The sequence below is a fragment of the Pelodiscus sinensis genome, chromosome 10 (assembly GCF_052426305.1).
Source record: "Pelodiscus sinensis isolate ZL-2025 chromosome 10, ASM5242630v1, whole genome shotgun sequence".
In the NCBI taxonomy this organism is placed as follows: Eukaryota; Metazoa; Chordata; order Testudines; family Trionychidae; genus Pelodiscus; species Pelodiscus sinensis.
Window position 1 is genome coordinate 56,423,069 of NC_143061.1, and position 14,279 is coordinate 56,437,347.

The 14,279-nt window shown below is 44.1% G+C and overlaps 1 protein-coding gene across 5 annotated transcripts in view; it reads right to left on the minus strand.

Moving 5' to 3' along the window:
• Positions 1 to 14,279, minus strand: part of SEPTIN2 (septin 2) — a 39,574-nt gene that overhangs the window by 17,218 nt on the left and 8,077 nt on the right. For all 5 annotated transcript variants that reach the window (XM_075937157.2, XM_075937155.2, XM_075937154.2 and 2 more), the window contains exons 4-7: positions 10,189 to 10,275; positions 8,542 to 8,665; positions 3,167 to 3,301; positions 2,059 to 2,176 (exon numbers count right to left, since the gene is read on the minus strand). In XM_075937157.2, coding sequence (XP_075793272.2) covers positions 2,059 to 2,176; positions 3,167 to 3,301; positions 8,542 to 8,665; positions 10,189 to 10,275 — 464 coding nt within the window. The remainder of the gene's footprint in view (positions 1 to 2,058; positions 2,177 to 3,166; positions 3,302 to 8,541; positions 8,666 to 10,188; positions 10,276 to 14,279) is intronic.

Genomic DNA, 14,279 nt, shown 5'->3' on the forward strand with positions numbered 1-14,279 from the left:
TACAAGGTAAAAACAGGTTCAGGGTTCTCAAATAACTCTATCAAAGCATGGTCATCCAATGAATAAGTGCCTCATTAACACTCCGATTCCTATTGGTGACAATCTCTGTGGCAACAAAAGCAACTACTTACTTAACATTGCCTTGCCATATATTATATGGCTAGCTTTCCGTAAGATGCAGTACTGGTAAAGCAAAAAGAGTTGACATGATGTGAGAACTAGCTTTGGATGGGCTACTTACTGGTGGCTCCTGGATCACGTTTTGGAAGCCACCAATAGTAAACAGGCAATCACCCCTACTTCTTCCAACAGAGTGAGCGCACTTATTATCAACTTCTCGCCTCAGCTGGCGAGAAGAAAAGATTTCCCACACTATTTGCTTTCCTTTTTACTTTAGCTAAGATGAACTGAAAAAATAGAAGAGCTAAATGAGGAAACCGCTTCCATTCCTGGGGGGGGGGAAAAGAGAGAGATTGGGAAATGGAAGAAAAAGACTGGCACATATGAAGCAGTAAGGAAATGGACCTAACTCCTGAATTCAACCTGGCAATAAAACAGATGAAATTCAAAACAAAACCGCGTACACAACATACATTTCAATGTATTATAAACAGCATACAACGAAAATGCTTTCCCACCACAGTCCACACTAGTCTAAACATGATGACTGTTTATAAGGAAAATAGTAGCACCCAGGGATTAAGTTCTACCAAGTTTATTGTTAAATACTTTTTTAGAAGTCTAAATTTTAAAAGAGAAAAAAAGTACTCTGAATTTTGGGTGTGGGGGAGGCAGATGTACTTCAAACAACTCAACTTGGAACTGCTTATTGATCCCAGTTACATTTTCAGCACAAAGTAAAATATATAAAACCTAGGGGAAAGCTGTGGGGCCACTAGTTTAAAAGCAGACTCCAATGATGAATTCGGGCTCACACAAATCTTTTATTTCTGTCCCTCCCTCAATTAAGAGCTGACTGTTGCCAAATGCAGTAGTTGTATTTCAAAGGCAAATTTCATGAACTGCATGAACTGACCAAACAGTAGGAAGAAGGCTGAAAGGATTTACAGACAGAGTGGGAAAATTTAAATTTAAAAGAGTGGGGGAGGGGGTCAGGTCACCAGGGCCCCTTTTGTAAAACTCACAACTAGTATAATGAGCTCTTGCTTGATTTAAAAATTGAAGAGTAAAACTTAAAAGTCTTTCAAAGGCTCTTAGTAACTGACTCAGTGTTTAAGAAGGGTTGGAATAAGCTAGTACCAAGCAGTGGGATTCACAGGGTCAATACATAAAGAAACTGATGATGTATTTTCAGTGTTTAAAGTGATAATAAGAGGAGTCTGCATTTTTTTTTGCTAGTGCTAACCCATTGCTTTAGTTAGCCAGCCCCAAATTTCTAAAACTGATTTATAATTTAACACTAGTGTGCACAGTCTAACCATTAGGGATGTGAACGACTAGTCGATTATCCGATAAGCAAATACTTATCAGATAGTCAACATGCTAGTTGATTAGTTGCTTCCCCACTGGCAGCAAGGGGGGAGGAGGGGAAAGGAGTGCTTCAAAGCGGCAGCGTTGTGTGGAGCCCAGCATCTGCTGCTTTGAAATGTTGCATGCAGCAAGCGTGGAGCCTGGTGTCAGCGAAGGACTCCCCTGATGACCTGGGGCTCCATGCAGTACTGCCACTTTGAAACTCTCTGATGCTGTTGCTACACTTCAAAGGCAGAAGCGCCCTTACTGACAAATCGAATAATCAATGCAAACTGCACTGATTATTCGATTAGCCAATTAATCGAAATTTTACATCCCTACTGACCATTGCTGAAAATGTTTTAAGACTATTTCAGTCAAAACAAGGATCAGAACCCTCAAGATGCCACAGGGCCGTGGGTGTAAAATTTGCCAGAAAACACCATGGTACACCATGCCTGTGTGGTGTCATGTGGGAGACTACCACTATTGTTGGCTGTATTTGGATTAAGTCTCCCTGCTTGCCTAAACTAGTGTTACTAGTACCCAACATTAATACACTTAAATGCAAACAAAATTAGAACTTACCCTTTTCTTCAACCTTTCCCGTTCCTTTAGAGTGAGTGTATCAGCTTTTGCAATGACAGGTACAATATTCACTTTGTTGTGTATGGCCTTCATAAACTCAACATCCAAGGGCTTAAGACTTTAAAAAAAATTTTTTTAAAAAATAAAAAGTTGAATTTTAAAGGAGTATTTAAATATCCAATTTGTTTTACACTAAGATGAACATACACAGTAATTCCTCATTTAACACTAGAGAGATGTTTCAGAAAATGATCGTGTTAAGTGAAAACGTGTTATGAGGGGTCAATTTTCCCATTGAAAATAATGGAGAAGGTGGGGGTTGCGTTTCAAGCGGTGGTGTCTGTTGGGACCAGGACATAAGGTTGGGGGAGAAAGGGGACTGGGTTACAGCAGGGAGGGGTGGTGTTTGGATCTGAGAACGGGAAGGGAAGGAGAGGGGAGGAAGATTGGGTTGGGAGTATGCCCCTGTGACAGGTCTGCCGGGACCTGCACTGCGTCTGGCGAGGGGGGGTTGCCGGGGAACAGTGCAGCGAGCAGCAAACCCTCCGCTGCTTTGCAGGGAGGTGGGGGAAACCCCGCGCAGCTGCCGGCGATGGGCCGGCTAGGGAAACCCAGCCACCGGCCTGCAAGCGGGGGCGGACGTCCGGCGAGGGAGAGTTAGCAGGGAACAGCGTGGTGAGTGGAGAACCTTCCACTGCTTTGCAGGGAGGTGGAGGAAGCCCCATGCAGCTGTCAGCAACGGGCTGGCTGGTGAAATCGTGTTATTCTGTGGACGGTCGTGTAATTCAAAAAACGTTCCTTAAAAACGTATCGTGCTATCGTGAAAACATGTTAAGTGGGCACATGTTAAATGAGGAATTACTGTACACAACTGCACAAAGATAAGATCCTCCCCCAAACACAATTCTTAAAGTTTCCACTTTCAACAATTCTAGGTTCATTGTTATCCAAAACATCCCCCATTCGTCTCCAAAAGGGTAAATTCATCATCTCTAACAGTGCTATGTTACACTTTACGTATGACCTACCTGGCTTGTTTCTCAAAACTTAACTAATTCACACTCTTACAAGTAAAAGATGTCCCCCAAAATAGTTTAGTGATACCTACCCATGACCGAACGGTGAAATGAAGTAGAAGCAACAGTGCACCCGGTTATCTACAATATGCCGCCTGTTCAAGCCACTCTCGTCATGCAGATACCGCTCAAATTGCTCATCGATATAAGAAATTATGGTTTGAAAACTGTAAGAAACGTGGATTAATATAGTTATGCTGAACATTTAGACACTCACGGTCCATAGTCTGAACAGGAGAGCTTTGTAGCAATTTGTCAAGGAAAAATAAAATCACCAAGTTACCTTTTAAAATCAGCCAAGCTACCACTACTCTCAATATCACGCAAGTACTGCAATGGAAGTAAAATAAGCTAACAAGACTGGAGACCGCAGAAGTCCATACCATTGGACATTAAGCAAGTCAAACTCCTGCATAATATTATATATAGAAAACACTCCAAGTACAGCAAAGAAAAAAAAGCAGTACTACTTCATTCCTTCTACTTACATCTCTTCTTGGGCTCATATTAAACAGATGTTCAACATGCATTTGACTTAAATGTTCCAACTCAGTTTGGGGGAAAAGAAATAAGTCAGCCTTGGGGATGGGTAGCAGGCCTGTTGAATTGCAATGACAGATCTGAGAAAATGCATCCAATTACTCATCACACCTGCTGCATTACAAACTGTCATAATGAATCAGTTCATTTGATCATAACCAACAGTTTCTGTTCACTATGGAAGGAAACAGGGATGTGAAAGGTTAACTGGTTAAACCAGTATTCATCAACCTTAACAGGTGATACTTACCAGTTCTGGTTAACTGGTGGGGGGCTGGAGTGCTCCCTGCCTGCTGCAAGCAGGGGGCTGCCTGGACAGTCCAGAGCAGCCCCCATCTGCAATGGGCCCAGGTGCTCTGGAGTAGCCCCTGCCTGCAGTAGGGGGGCCACTCCAGCCCCAGCTGGGCTGGAGCCGTCCCCCTAGCTGCTTCCCCCTTCAGTCGGTTAACTGGTTAAACATTGCATTTAACCAATTAAATGGGATTTCTTCCCTTGTAGGGATAAATTTAATTCCTCTGTTTCATGTTAATCAATTGGAAACTGAACACACTGAATAGATCTGGTATTGGTTTCTAGTTAGGCAGAGGAATGGAAGATATATACTAACAGTGCGGTGGCTATCTATTCGAAAATGTTGACACACAACTATGAACATAAGATCATCTGGAGAGTAATTGATAGTGCCTATGAAGGGCCTTTGAGAAATTCCAGTTATATTTATGGGCCAACATTTATTTCCAAAGCTTCCCCCCACCCATTTACTTAAATTTTTGTAATAGTAAGAAATTAAGCTCAGTTTTAAGTCTATCATAGAAATTTAAGACTATATCTAGTCCCACAACAGATGTGCACTAGCAGTTATGCCTGCTTTTAAAACAGATACAATATGTGCTCAGAGGCCCTAGGTAGGAAAGCAGTACTGCAGCTACCATTATCCACTCCGTTGAGTACCTTATATTGCCTCTCTAAACAGTCTCTGCCCTTCCAAGAGAACCAATGCGCCCAACCAAACTTCCTTTCAATTCCACACCAGCGGCTAACGGGTGAACTAGCTACCTTAGCCTTTGTCTACTCATTGTTATCAGTATAGCAAGAAACACCGCCTCTGCAAGCCTTACTTCTACATACAGTCCTGATAGTGTCTTAAGAGTCATCAAAGAGCCCCAATCTACCTGAATCACTCCCAGAATGTGTATTGGCTACAGTAAACCACACTTGAGCCTTCTTGATTTTGATCTGAGGAAGTGGGTCTGGCCCACGAAAGCTCATCATCTAATAAACCATCTTGTTAGTCTTTAAAGTGCTACATTGTCCTGCATTTTGCTTCAACTACCCCAGACTAACACGGCTACATTTCTATCACTCATCCATAAAATAGCTGACCAGCAGCAAGTCAGTCAAAATTGTATGCAGAAGTCTGATACTATTTTAGTTTAAAAATATTTAAAACTTAAATACAAGTATTGGTAGTTAATGTTTATCTTTCCCTTTAACTTCATCATAAAAATGGTTGCTAGGGAACTGCTTATACAGTACCTCAAGTACTTTTTAGGCTTTTTTTTGTTTATTTTTAAAAGTCTGCATGTTAAGAGATTACACTTTTTTTGCATATGGAACTTGGGAGGTGTGACGCTTGAGTGAGGAGTTAGGACAAATCATGATGTGGGCTTTTTCTTCAGTATCTCTAACATGTCTGTAGGCATGATAGTGTATTCCTTTCTGTAAGGCTATGAAATTCAAACTTTTTTGGGGAGGGGGGGCGGGGGTGAAGGTAAAAAAAGATTGCCGGAGTCACTCCCAGGTCTGGTACCATTCAATATTTTCATTCAGGGCTTGGATAATGGAATGGAGAGCATGCTTATAAAATCTGTGGATCACACCAATTTAGAAAGAATACAAATCCTTTGGAGGACAGGATTAGAATTCATAACATCCTTGACAAACTGGAGACTGGTGCGAAAGCAACTAGCTGAAATTTAATAAAGATAAATGAAAAGTACTGCACTTAAAGGAAAAATCAAATGAGCAAATACAAAAAACTGGGAATCACTGGATAGAAAATAGTTCTGGAGAAAATATGGGCATTAGACAATCAAACTGAATATAAGCCAACAAAGTGAGGCGGCTGCAAAAAAAAACAGGGGCTACTATACAGGGGTGTGCTAACAGGTCAAACATAGGAGGTAACTGTTCTGTTCGTCTTGGCACTGAGGCCTCAGTTGGAGTACAAGTTGAACCTCCAAAATCTGGGATTCTCTGGTCCAGCAGGACCACGGATGTTGCAGGATCAGAAAACCCCAACACCCAGGAATACTAACCCCGCCCTAGGGGAGCGCCGGTCGGGTGGGGGAGCAGCAGGACAGGCAACATAAGAACGGCCATCCTTGGTCAGACCAAAGGTCCATCCAGCCCAGTATCCTGTCTGCTAACAGTGGCCAATGCCAGGTACCCCAAAGGGAGTGACCCAAACAAATAATGATCAAGTGATATTTCTCCTGTCATCCATCTCCACCCTCTGACAAACAGAAGGTAGGGACACCATTCCTTACCCATCCTGGCTAATAGCCATTAATGGACTTAACCTTCATGAATTTATCTAGTTCTCTTTTAAAGCCTGTTATAGTCCTAGCCTTCACAACCTCCTCAGGCAAGGAGTTCCACAGGTTTACTGTGCGCGGTGTGAAGAACAACTTCCTTTTATTTGTTTTAAACTCGTCCCCGGCCAAGGAGGGGTGAACCGGGGCCATGGAAGCCGCAGAGCTCCATTCCCGAGAGCCCTGGCCAGGCAGAGCAGCTGCAGGACCAAATGAGCAGTAAAAGCAGGGCAGCCAGCACGCCCCATCATCAGGGACCCCCAGCCTGCAGGGCAGCAGCAAGACAGGACAGCCCCATCGCAGGAGGGGTCCCGGCCAGGCAGGAGAGAAGTAGGGCCCCGGAGGCTGGAGAGCTCCATCCTGGGGAGTTCCAGCAGGCTGGAGCCAACGCAGGGAGGGGGAGCATCCTGGGAGGCCAGTGGAGAGGACAAATCTGGCAAATTCTCTCATTCAGGATGGGTCAGGTCCTGAGGGTGCCGGCGAGGCGAGGTCCAACCTGTACCGTGCTCAGATCCGGGCATCATACTTTCAAGAAAGATGTGGACAAATTGTGACATCCTGTCATGTTACTGGATTTTAAATTGAGTAGACAGATCACTGTTGCACCCACGGGTGGTGTTTGCCCAAATTCTGTACAAAGGGGGCCATGTGAGGTATCATATGAAAGTGTATGCTCTACTGATTCTATGTATGCTACTCGTGTACTTGTGTGATGACTGTATGTGGAGTTATGAACATGGGTGCTGTTCTTGTACTGTAAATGTTCTCTATCTGGGAAGGAGCAATGGGCCTGTACTGCCTATTGTGAGGAAGGTTTGTTCAGTGACTGATTGGCTGTGTTAACTTGCACTGCTTCATGGACAATGGCTCTCAGAATGGCCAATACAGACCTGAGGAATGCATCTGGAAGCCTGCAGACTAGCCAGTACCTCATGGCTGCTTGCATGTGAAACACAGATAGATCACTTGATTATGTGACCAGCTCCAGTTTGGGAGACACCAGGAATATAAAAATCCCATGAGGGCATCTCCATCTTGTCTTCAATCTTGCTCCTGATCCCAGATGCAGCCTTGCGAGGCACAGAGAGCCAGGAAGGATTGCTGATCCATCCTGATACAGGATGTGCACCAGAGACTTAAGCTAGCAGTCTGTAACATCTCTGCTAAGAGCCTGCATCAAGAACTCTGTGATTGATGTATGTAATGTATCCTCCTCAATCTTACTCTCAACCTTTTCTCTCTTTTATTAATAAAAGCTTTAGATTTTATATTCTAAGGCGTTGGCTCAGCGTGCTCGTGTGTGTAAGAGCTAAAGTGTAGATCGCTCTGGGATTGTTGCAGGTTCTTTGGGACCAGGAGAATCTGTTCGGAGTTGGTGAGATTGAGTTTTATAACCTCTCACCTGTGTGTAGGGCCGGGGCTGATTGGGGCACAGGGAAAGCTGAGGTGTCTGAGGGGTTTTGCTTGTGAGGCTTCCTGCTGGCCAGGTGGGCAGCTGAAGTGCTCTGTGTAACTGGTTTGTAGCCTATTTGGGAGAGATCTCCAGTTGAGGGCTGTAAGTGGCCCTAGTTTTGAGCAATTCGCCCTCAGCCAACGCCCTCAGTGGTGCCCAGACCCAACATGGTCTATCACACACCCTTTTAGATAGCAGTTTTCAAGTATCACGTCACGTCACGTCACGTCACGTCCCGTCCCCCCCCCCCCCCCGCCCTCAGTCTTCTCTTTTCTAAACTAAAGAAGTCCAGTTCTTTCAGTCTTCCCTCATAGCTCATGTTTTCTAGACCTTTCATCATTTTTTGTTGTTCTTCTCTGGACCTTCTCCAAATCTTTCTTGAAATGTGGTGCCAAGAACTAGACACAATACTCCAATTGAGGCCTAATCAACTTCTCGTGTCTTGCTCACAACACTCCAGTTAATTTAGGTTATATATTAGGTTTAAGTTAAATATTAAGGAAAATGTTAACACTAATAGTTAAATGCTGGAATCTGTTACCAGGGAAGGTTGTGGAATCCCCATCAAAGGAGGTTAAGTTAGAAAAACACTTAAGAAATAGACCATGTATACTTGGTCCTGCCCCAACACAGCCAGATAGGCATGGGCAACCTCCAAATATCCCTTCCAGCCTTACATTTCTGTGTTTGTGCTAAGGGCACAACATACCTGCACATCAGCAATTTAGTCTCAAGGAAAGAACATGAGAATGAACTTCAAAGACTCCAAAGAGACATCAATCTTCTTCTCTATTTGTCAGTACAACCTTGACATACGTACCAGTCCCGGCAATTGATGGCATCACCATATCCTGGGGTATCTACAACTGTCAAACGAAGTTTAACACCCCTTTCCTCTATTTCTACTGTTGAAGCTTCGATCTGCACAGTCCTTTCAATTTTTTCTAGAAAACAGCAAACTTGATCTTAAAAAGAAGTCTCATAAATGTAGTTAATTTTTGAAGCTAGATCAAGAATAACCAGAAAGTGGAATTATTTAAGAGACTTTATTCTACTAATAACCTTATACTTGGGGTTACAGGACATCAGAAGCAGATAAACTTACAAAATTTTCTATAGAAGCGTTTTCACAAGTCATCTGAGCACGTGTATTGTTTCTTTAAATCTATAGAAGAAAGCCAGGCTAGAGGATTGGGGATTAGTTTAGACAGAACAAGAAGCAGACATTGTAGCTTTAGGAATACTTTTATTTTTAAAGGAAAGTTCCTTTTCTATTGTTGGAAGCAGGGGCAGATGACCGTTTTGCGGGGCCCCGGGCAGCATAATTCCGCGGGGCCCCCCCTTTGCCACGGCGCATGCGCAGTGACGCCATGCGCATGCGCAGCGGTGCCATGGCGCATGCGCGGGGCTTTCTGAAGTGCGGGGCCCAGGGCAGCCGCCCCGTTCGCCCTGCCCTATATCAGCCCCTAGTTGGAAGAAAGTGACAGACATTCCACATGACATGATAGGCTAATGAAAATTAGTCACTCAACACTTTACACCTAAGCTTAAACAAAGACATTAATTATCTTACCCATTACAAAGACAGCTTTCCCAATTATCACCTCTAATATCATTAACTCGCAGACATTTACCTTCCCCTCTCCCCCATCCGTTCTGAAATTTGATTTGTCCTTTTCATAGGTGTTCATTTTTTTAATTGTATCCTTTGGTATATATGGTTGAGACAATTTTCTTCCACTATTTGATCTGAGGAAGTAGGTCTGGCTCACGAAAGCTCATCACCTAATAAACCATCTTGTTAGTCTTTAAAGTGCTACATAGTCCTGTTTTTTGTTCCAACAAGAAGCAGTGGAACTGTAATGCAAACAGTACCAAAAAAGATTCTTAATAGAGATGAGGAAAACAAAAAAAAATATCCCTTAAGAACTTAAAATTCCTTTGGCAAAAATGTGGCAAGTGTGTCAAATGACAATATATGATAAAGTCTGCATATCCAATGGAAGCGTGTGGGGGAAAGAAAAGCAATATGTCTATTAAGGCATGGCAAGAGGTCAAATAATGTCTATACTAACAATTCTAAGTGAGATAGTATGAGAATGTTCTATATCTTTGTTCAAGTTGACTTTATTTTCAACAAGACTTCTCTCCTCCCATGTTCCTGAGCTATGGTGACATTTTTCCCAAACAGTACTGGACAGACTCGTTGGTACCATTCACCATCATTCTTCACTTGACCACCTGGGCTGAAACAGACTCTCATTCCCTGGGGTGAAGCATACTGCCTCCTTAGCACTCATAATGTAGGTGTCAAACAACTGGGGCTTGCTGGTACACCAAGTCAGTATGAATACTGTTTGGAACATTCCAGTCACAAATGCTTATCACAGCCACACTAGCATTCAGTACAACCCAGAAATACGTAACCATTCACACTGAAAAAACATTAGGAAATAAAAACGTTTACCAGCTGCTCCTGGGATTATCCTCTCTGGGTAGAGATCAGTCAAGAACAGGCTGTTTATTAACGTAGATTTTCCCAATCCAGATTCACCTGTGATTCATTATGAACATATGCTGATCATAAACACGTTCTATATAATTAATCTTTCAGAGCTGATGTATAAAATCTGATAATAGGGATTTTCTTGAATTAAATGTAACCAAGTCTTTCAAATTGTGGTTTAAACTGACATGAAATGGTAATGACATAGTCAAGCCTCTAATATGCACTTAAAATAGTAGTTGATTTTATATATTCCAGGTTTTTTGCACACAAAATCTAAGTTAAGATCGATAGTTGAGGATTTACGTGTAAATGTTAGAACTCTAATTTTTAATTGACCTTAAAAAGTTCATAGTCTGAGTCTTATGATTTTTCATTTCCTGTGGCTTTTAAGCTAAAAACTGTGTCACATTTTTGTATACAGTGAACCCTCGTTTATCGCGGTAGATAGGTTCCAAACCCGACCGCGATAGCTGAAAATCCGCGAAGTAGGATCCTCAAAGCCTCGGGGGAAGCCGGCGGGGGGGCATCCCAGGCGCGCCTGGGCTGCTCCCCCGCCGGAGCCCCTCCGCGGCTTTCAAAGCCTCGGGGGAAGCCGGCGGGGGGGGCATCCCAGGTGCGCCTGGGCTGCTCCCCCGCCGGCTTCCCCCGAGGCTTTGAAAGCCGCGGAGGGGCTCCGGCGGGGGAGCAGCCCAGGCGCGCCTGGGATGCCCCCCCCGCCGGCTTCCCCCGAGGCTTTGAAAGCCGCGGAGGGGCTCCGGCGGGGGAGCAGCCCAGGCGCGCCTGGGATGCCCCCCCCGCCGGCTTCCCCCGAGGCTTTGAAAGCCGCGGAGGGGCTCCGGCGGGGGAGCAGCCCAGGCGCGCCTGGGATGCCCCCCCGCCGGCTTCCCCCGAGGCTTTGAAAGCCGCGGAGGGGCTCCGGCGGGGGAGCAGCCCAGGCGCGCCTGGGATGCCCCCCCCCGCCGGCTTCCCCCGAGGCTTTGAAAGCCGCGGAGGGGCTCCGGCGGGGGAGCAGCCCAGGCGCGCCTGGGATGCCCCCCCCGCCGGCTTCCCCCGAGGCTTTGAAAGCCGCGGAGGGGCTCCGGCGGGGGAGCAGCCCAGGCGCGCCTGGGATGCCCCCCCCGCCGGCTTCCCCCGAGGCTTTTTAAAGTTTTGGTAAGGATCAATTTTATGTTCACAGTACAGTGAACCCTCGCTACTTCGTGGTTCGACCATCGCGGATTCACGTATATACATAATGTAATGAAAAAAGTCCGCGAAGTCGTGAATCCGCGATGGTCGAACCGCGAAGTAGCGAGGGTTCACTGTATAGTTAAGAGTTTGGAGTCCATCTGGGATTATGTAATAAGTGTCACAGACAAAGAAAAAAGTTAGTGCTCTTCATCATAACTGAACCTTGGTGCCACAGTTAGCCAATGGAGAACACAGCTGCGCCCGATAGCCTATACGACACCATCTACATATGCGGAAATCTTTCTAAGGGTACATCTAGACTACATGCCTCTGTCACCAGAGGCATGTAGCTTAGGCTACCAGACATAGGAAAATGAAGCGGCGATTTAAATAATCGCCGCTTCATTTAAATTTACATGGCTGCCGCGCTGAGCCGACAAACAGCTAATCAGCTGTTTGTCGGCTCAGCGCGATAGTCTGGACGCGCGGGTGTCGACATCAAAGGTATTTGTCAACCACCCAGGTATGCCTCCTGAGATGAGGTATACCTTGGTGGTCGACAAATACCTTTGATGTATTTATACATCCAGACTATCATGCTGAGCCGACAAACAGCTGATTAGCTGTTTGTCGGCTCAACGCAGCAGCCATGTAAATTTAAATGAAGCGGCGATTATTTAAATCGCCGCTTCATTTTCCTATGTCCGGTAGCCTAATCTACATGCCTCTGGCGACAGAGGCATGTAGTCTAGACATACCCTTAGAGAAGGGTACAACACTACTTTTTGGCATATGCACAAAGTAAGGTTTCCTGAAATTCAGGGCAAGCACAATGTGTGATCAATAGGCTTGCTAGTTCAGAGCATTTATGTTGCCTCAGGAAAAAAAAAGTCAAAGGAATGGCAATTTAGCCACTTGCTTTCATGAAGACCCAGACCTTTGTCAAATTGCTCACCTTCTGATGCAGTCAGTGTCAAAGGAAGATGTTGGAGGTAGGAGAAGGAGAGGATCATTGACAATGTTAGGGATGTTAAATACCGGTTAACTGAATAGTCACTTAACCTCATGAATTCTTATTGGTTACTTGACTATTCTGTAGTTCCCAGGGGTGGGGCTGACAGCCAGCAAGCTCTGACCCCACTCCCAAGGAGCCCTCCTGCCACTCTGCACTGCTGCCTCTGTATCAGTTCCCCTCGCAGACCAGTTGCCTGTCACCCTGCACTGCTGCCTCTGATATAGAGGTGCTGCAGCAGGGGTGGCAGCAGCCCCAGTCGGGGGAGTAGAGGGGCTGAGCTCCTGGACCCAGCGTGTGTCAGAACTGAGGTGGGCTGCCTGCTTGCCTCCTAATATACTTTAAATGCAGAGCTGCAGCGGACGTAGGTCCCAGGACCCAGCACGAGCCAGGACTGAGCTAGGCTGTTGGCCAGCCTGCTAAAAAAGTTTACATGCATTCCAGCCTCCCCCTTGCTAGTAGTCTATAGCATTAGCCTATAAGCTTTTGCTAATCACTTAATTGACCACATTATTACATCCCTAGACAATGTATCCAGCTGGTCCATCGAAGATCCTGTTCTTATTAAACTGTTCAGCAGAACTGATCAAAAAATAAAAGAAAGATGGTTCCCTCTGGACTATAAAAACAACAATCTAAACATGACGATTGAATATCAAGTTCAAAATGAAATTTAAGACTGTAACAAAATGAAAAGCCAAACAGCTAAATAGCTGGTCAAATATTTTAGAAAAATAGCCATTTTTCAAACTGAAACATTACAATCAGTTCCTTTAAGAAAAAATATCAGCTGATTCAGGAATGGCATTTGCTTGCTGGCTGAAGTTTCACTGAAACAGGAAAAACATGATTTTTATTGAGTTTACTACTGCGTGAAACTGAGTTAAGCTCAGCACCGAAACAAGCCAGTTTTCCTTTTCTATTTTAAAAGTTTGAGTGAACAACATTAAATATGATCCACAACAGAAGAAAGTTAAATAATCTTTGTTTACCTATTGATATCTGAACAGAAGAAGTCATTTAACACATTCAGGACAAACTGTTAAAATAATCACAATTTTGAGTAATTTATTTTTAGCTCACAGCTACTGTCCCTCATGTTAGCAAAATATCATAGAAGCTTTCCAAATACAATGCATTTCAATGAAGTTTTTTTGTTCCCACCAATTGTTCTCCTCAAACGTCTTTATTTATGCCTTTAAACAACTGGCAATTAAGTAACACCGTGAGCAAAGCTGTCCCACACAGAAACTTTCAAACAAGTGTTTTCTCCTCCACTATAGTGCTTTTTCCATTTGGCATACATGAATTTGTGTTTGAATGGAGCAGACACTGAGCTGTTTTGTTTAATAGTTTATACAAGACTATATGCCAAAGAAACTTTACAACATAGCAGTATTTTCTGCTGATGTCAAAGTTTTGGAAATTAAGTTTAGTTGCAGCAGGGAAAACGTGTTTATAGTTCTTGTTTAAATTTTTTGGATTACAGAACAGAAGACTTCAAAAAAATAAAATATACAGAATTGAGAATTAGGGAGTTTCTTGGTAGATAGTTTTTAGAAAGTAAACTGACTTTTTATATAAACGCTGTTTAAATGTACCCTGCAAATATTTTATCCAAAACCCTAACTAGCTGATGAAAACCCTAACTAGCAAGGAATAGACAGTATAAATGATTTAAAGTTTTGGGTTTTTTTTAATTCTCCCCTCACCCTTCGTAATGCAAGCAGGCTCTCAAATTACAATAAAATGTGAAAAGCCAAGCTTGCCTAGCATTTAACTGTACGCTCCAGCCCCGGAACACCCACGGATGCTGGAATATGGATGATGCCAGGTGAGGGAAGTCCAGATTATAAAGGTTCAACCC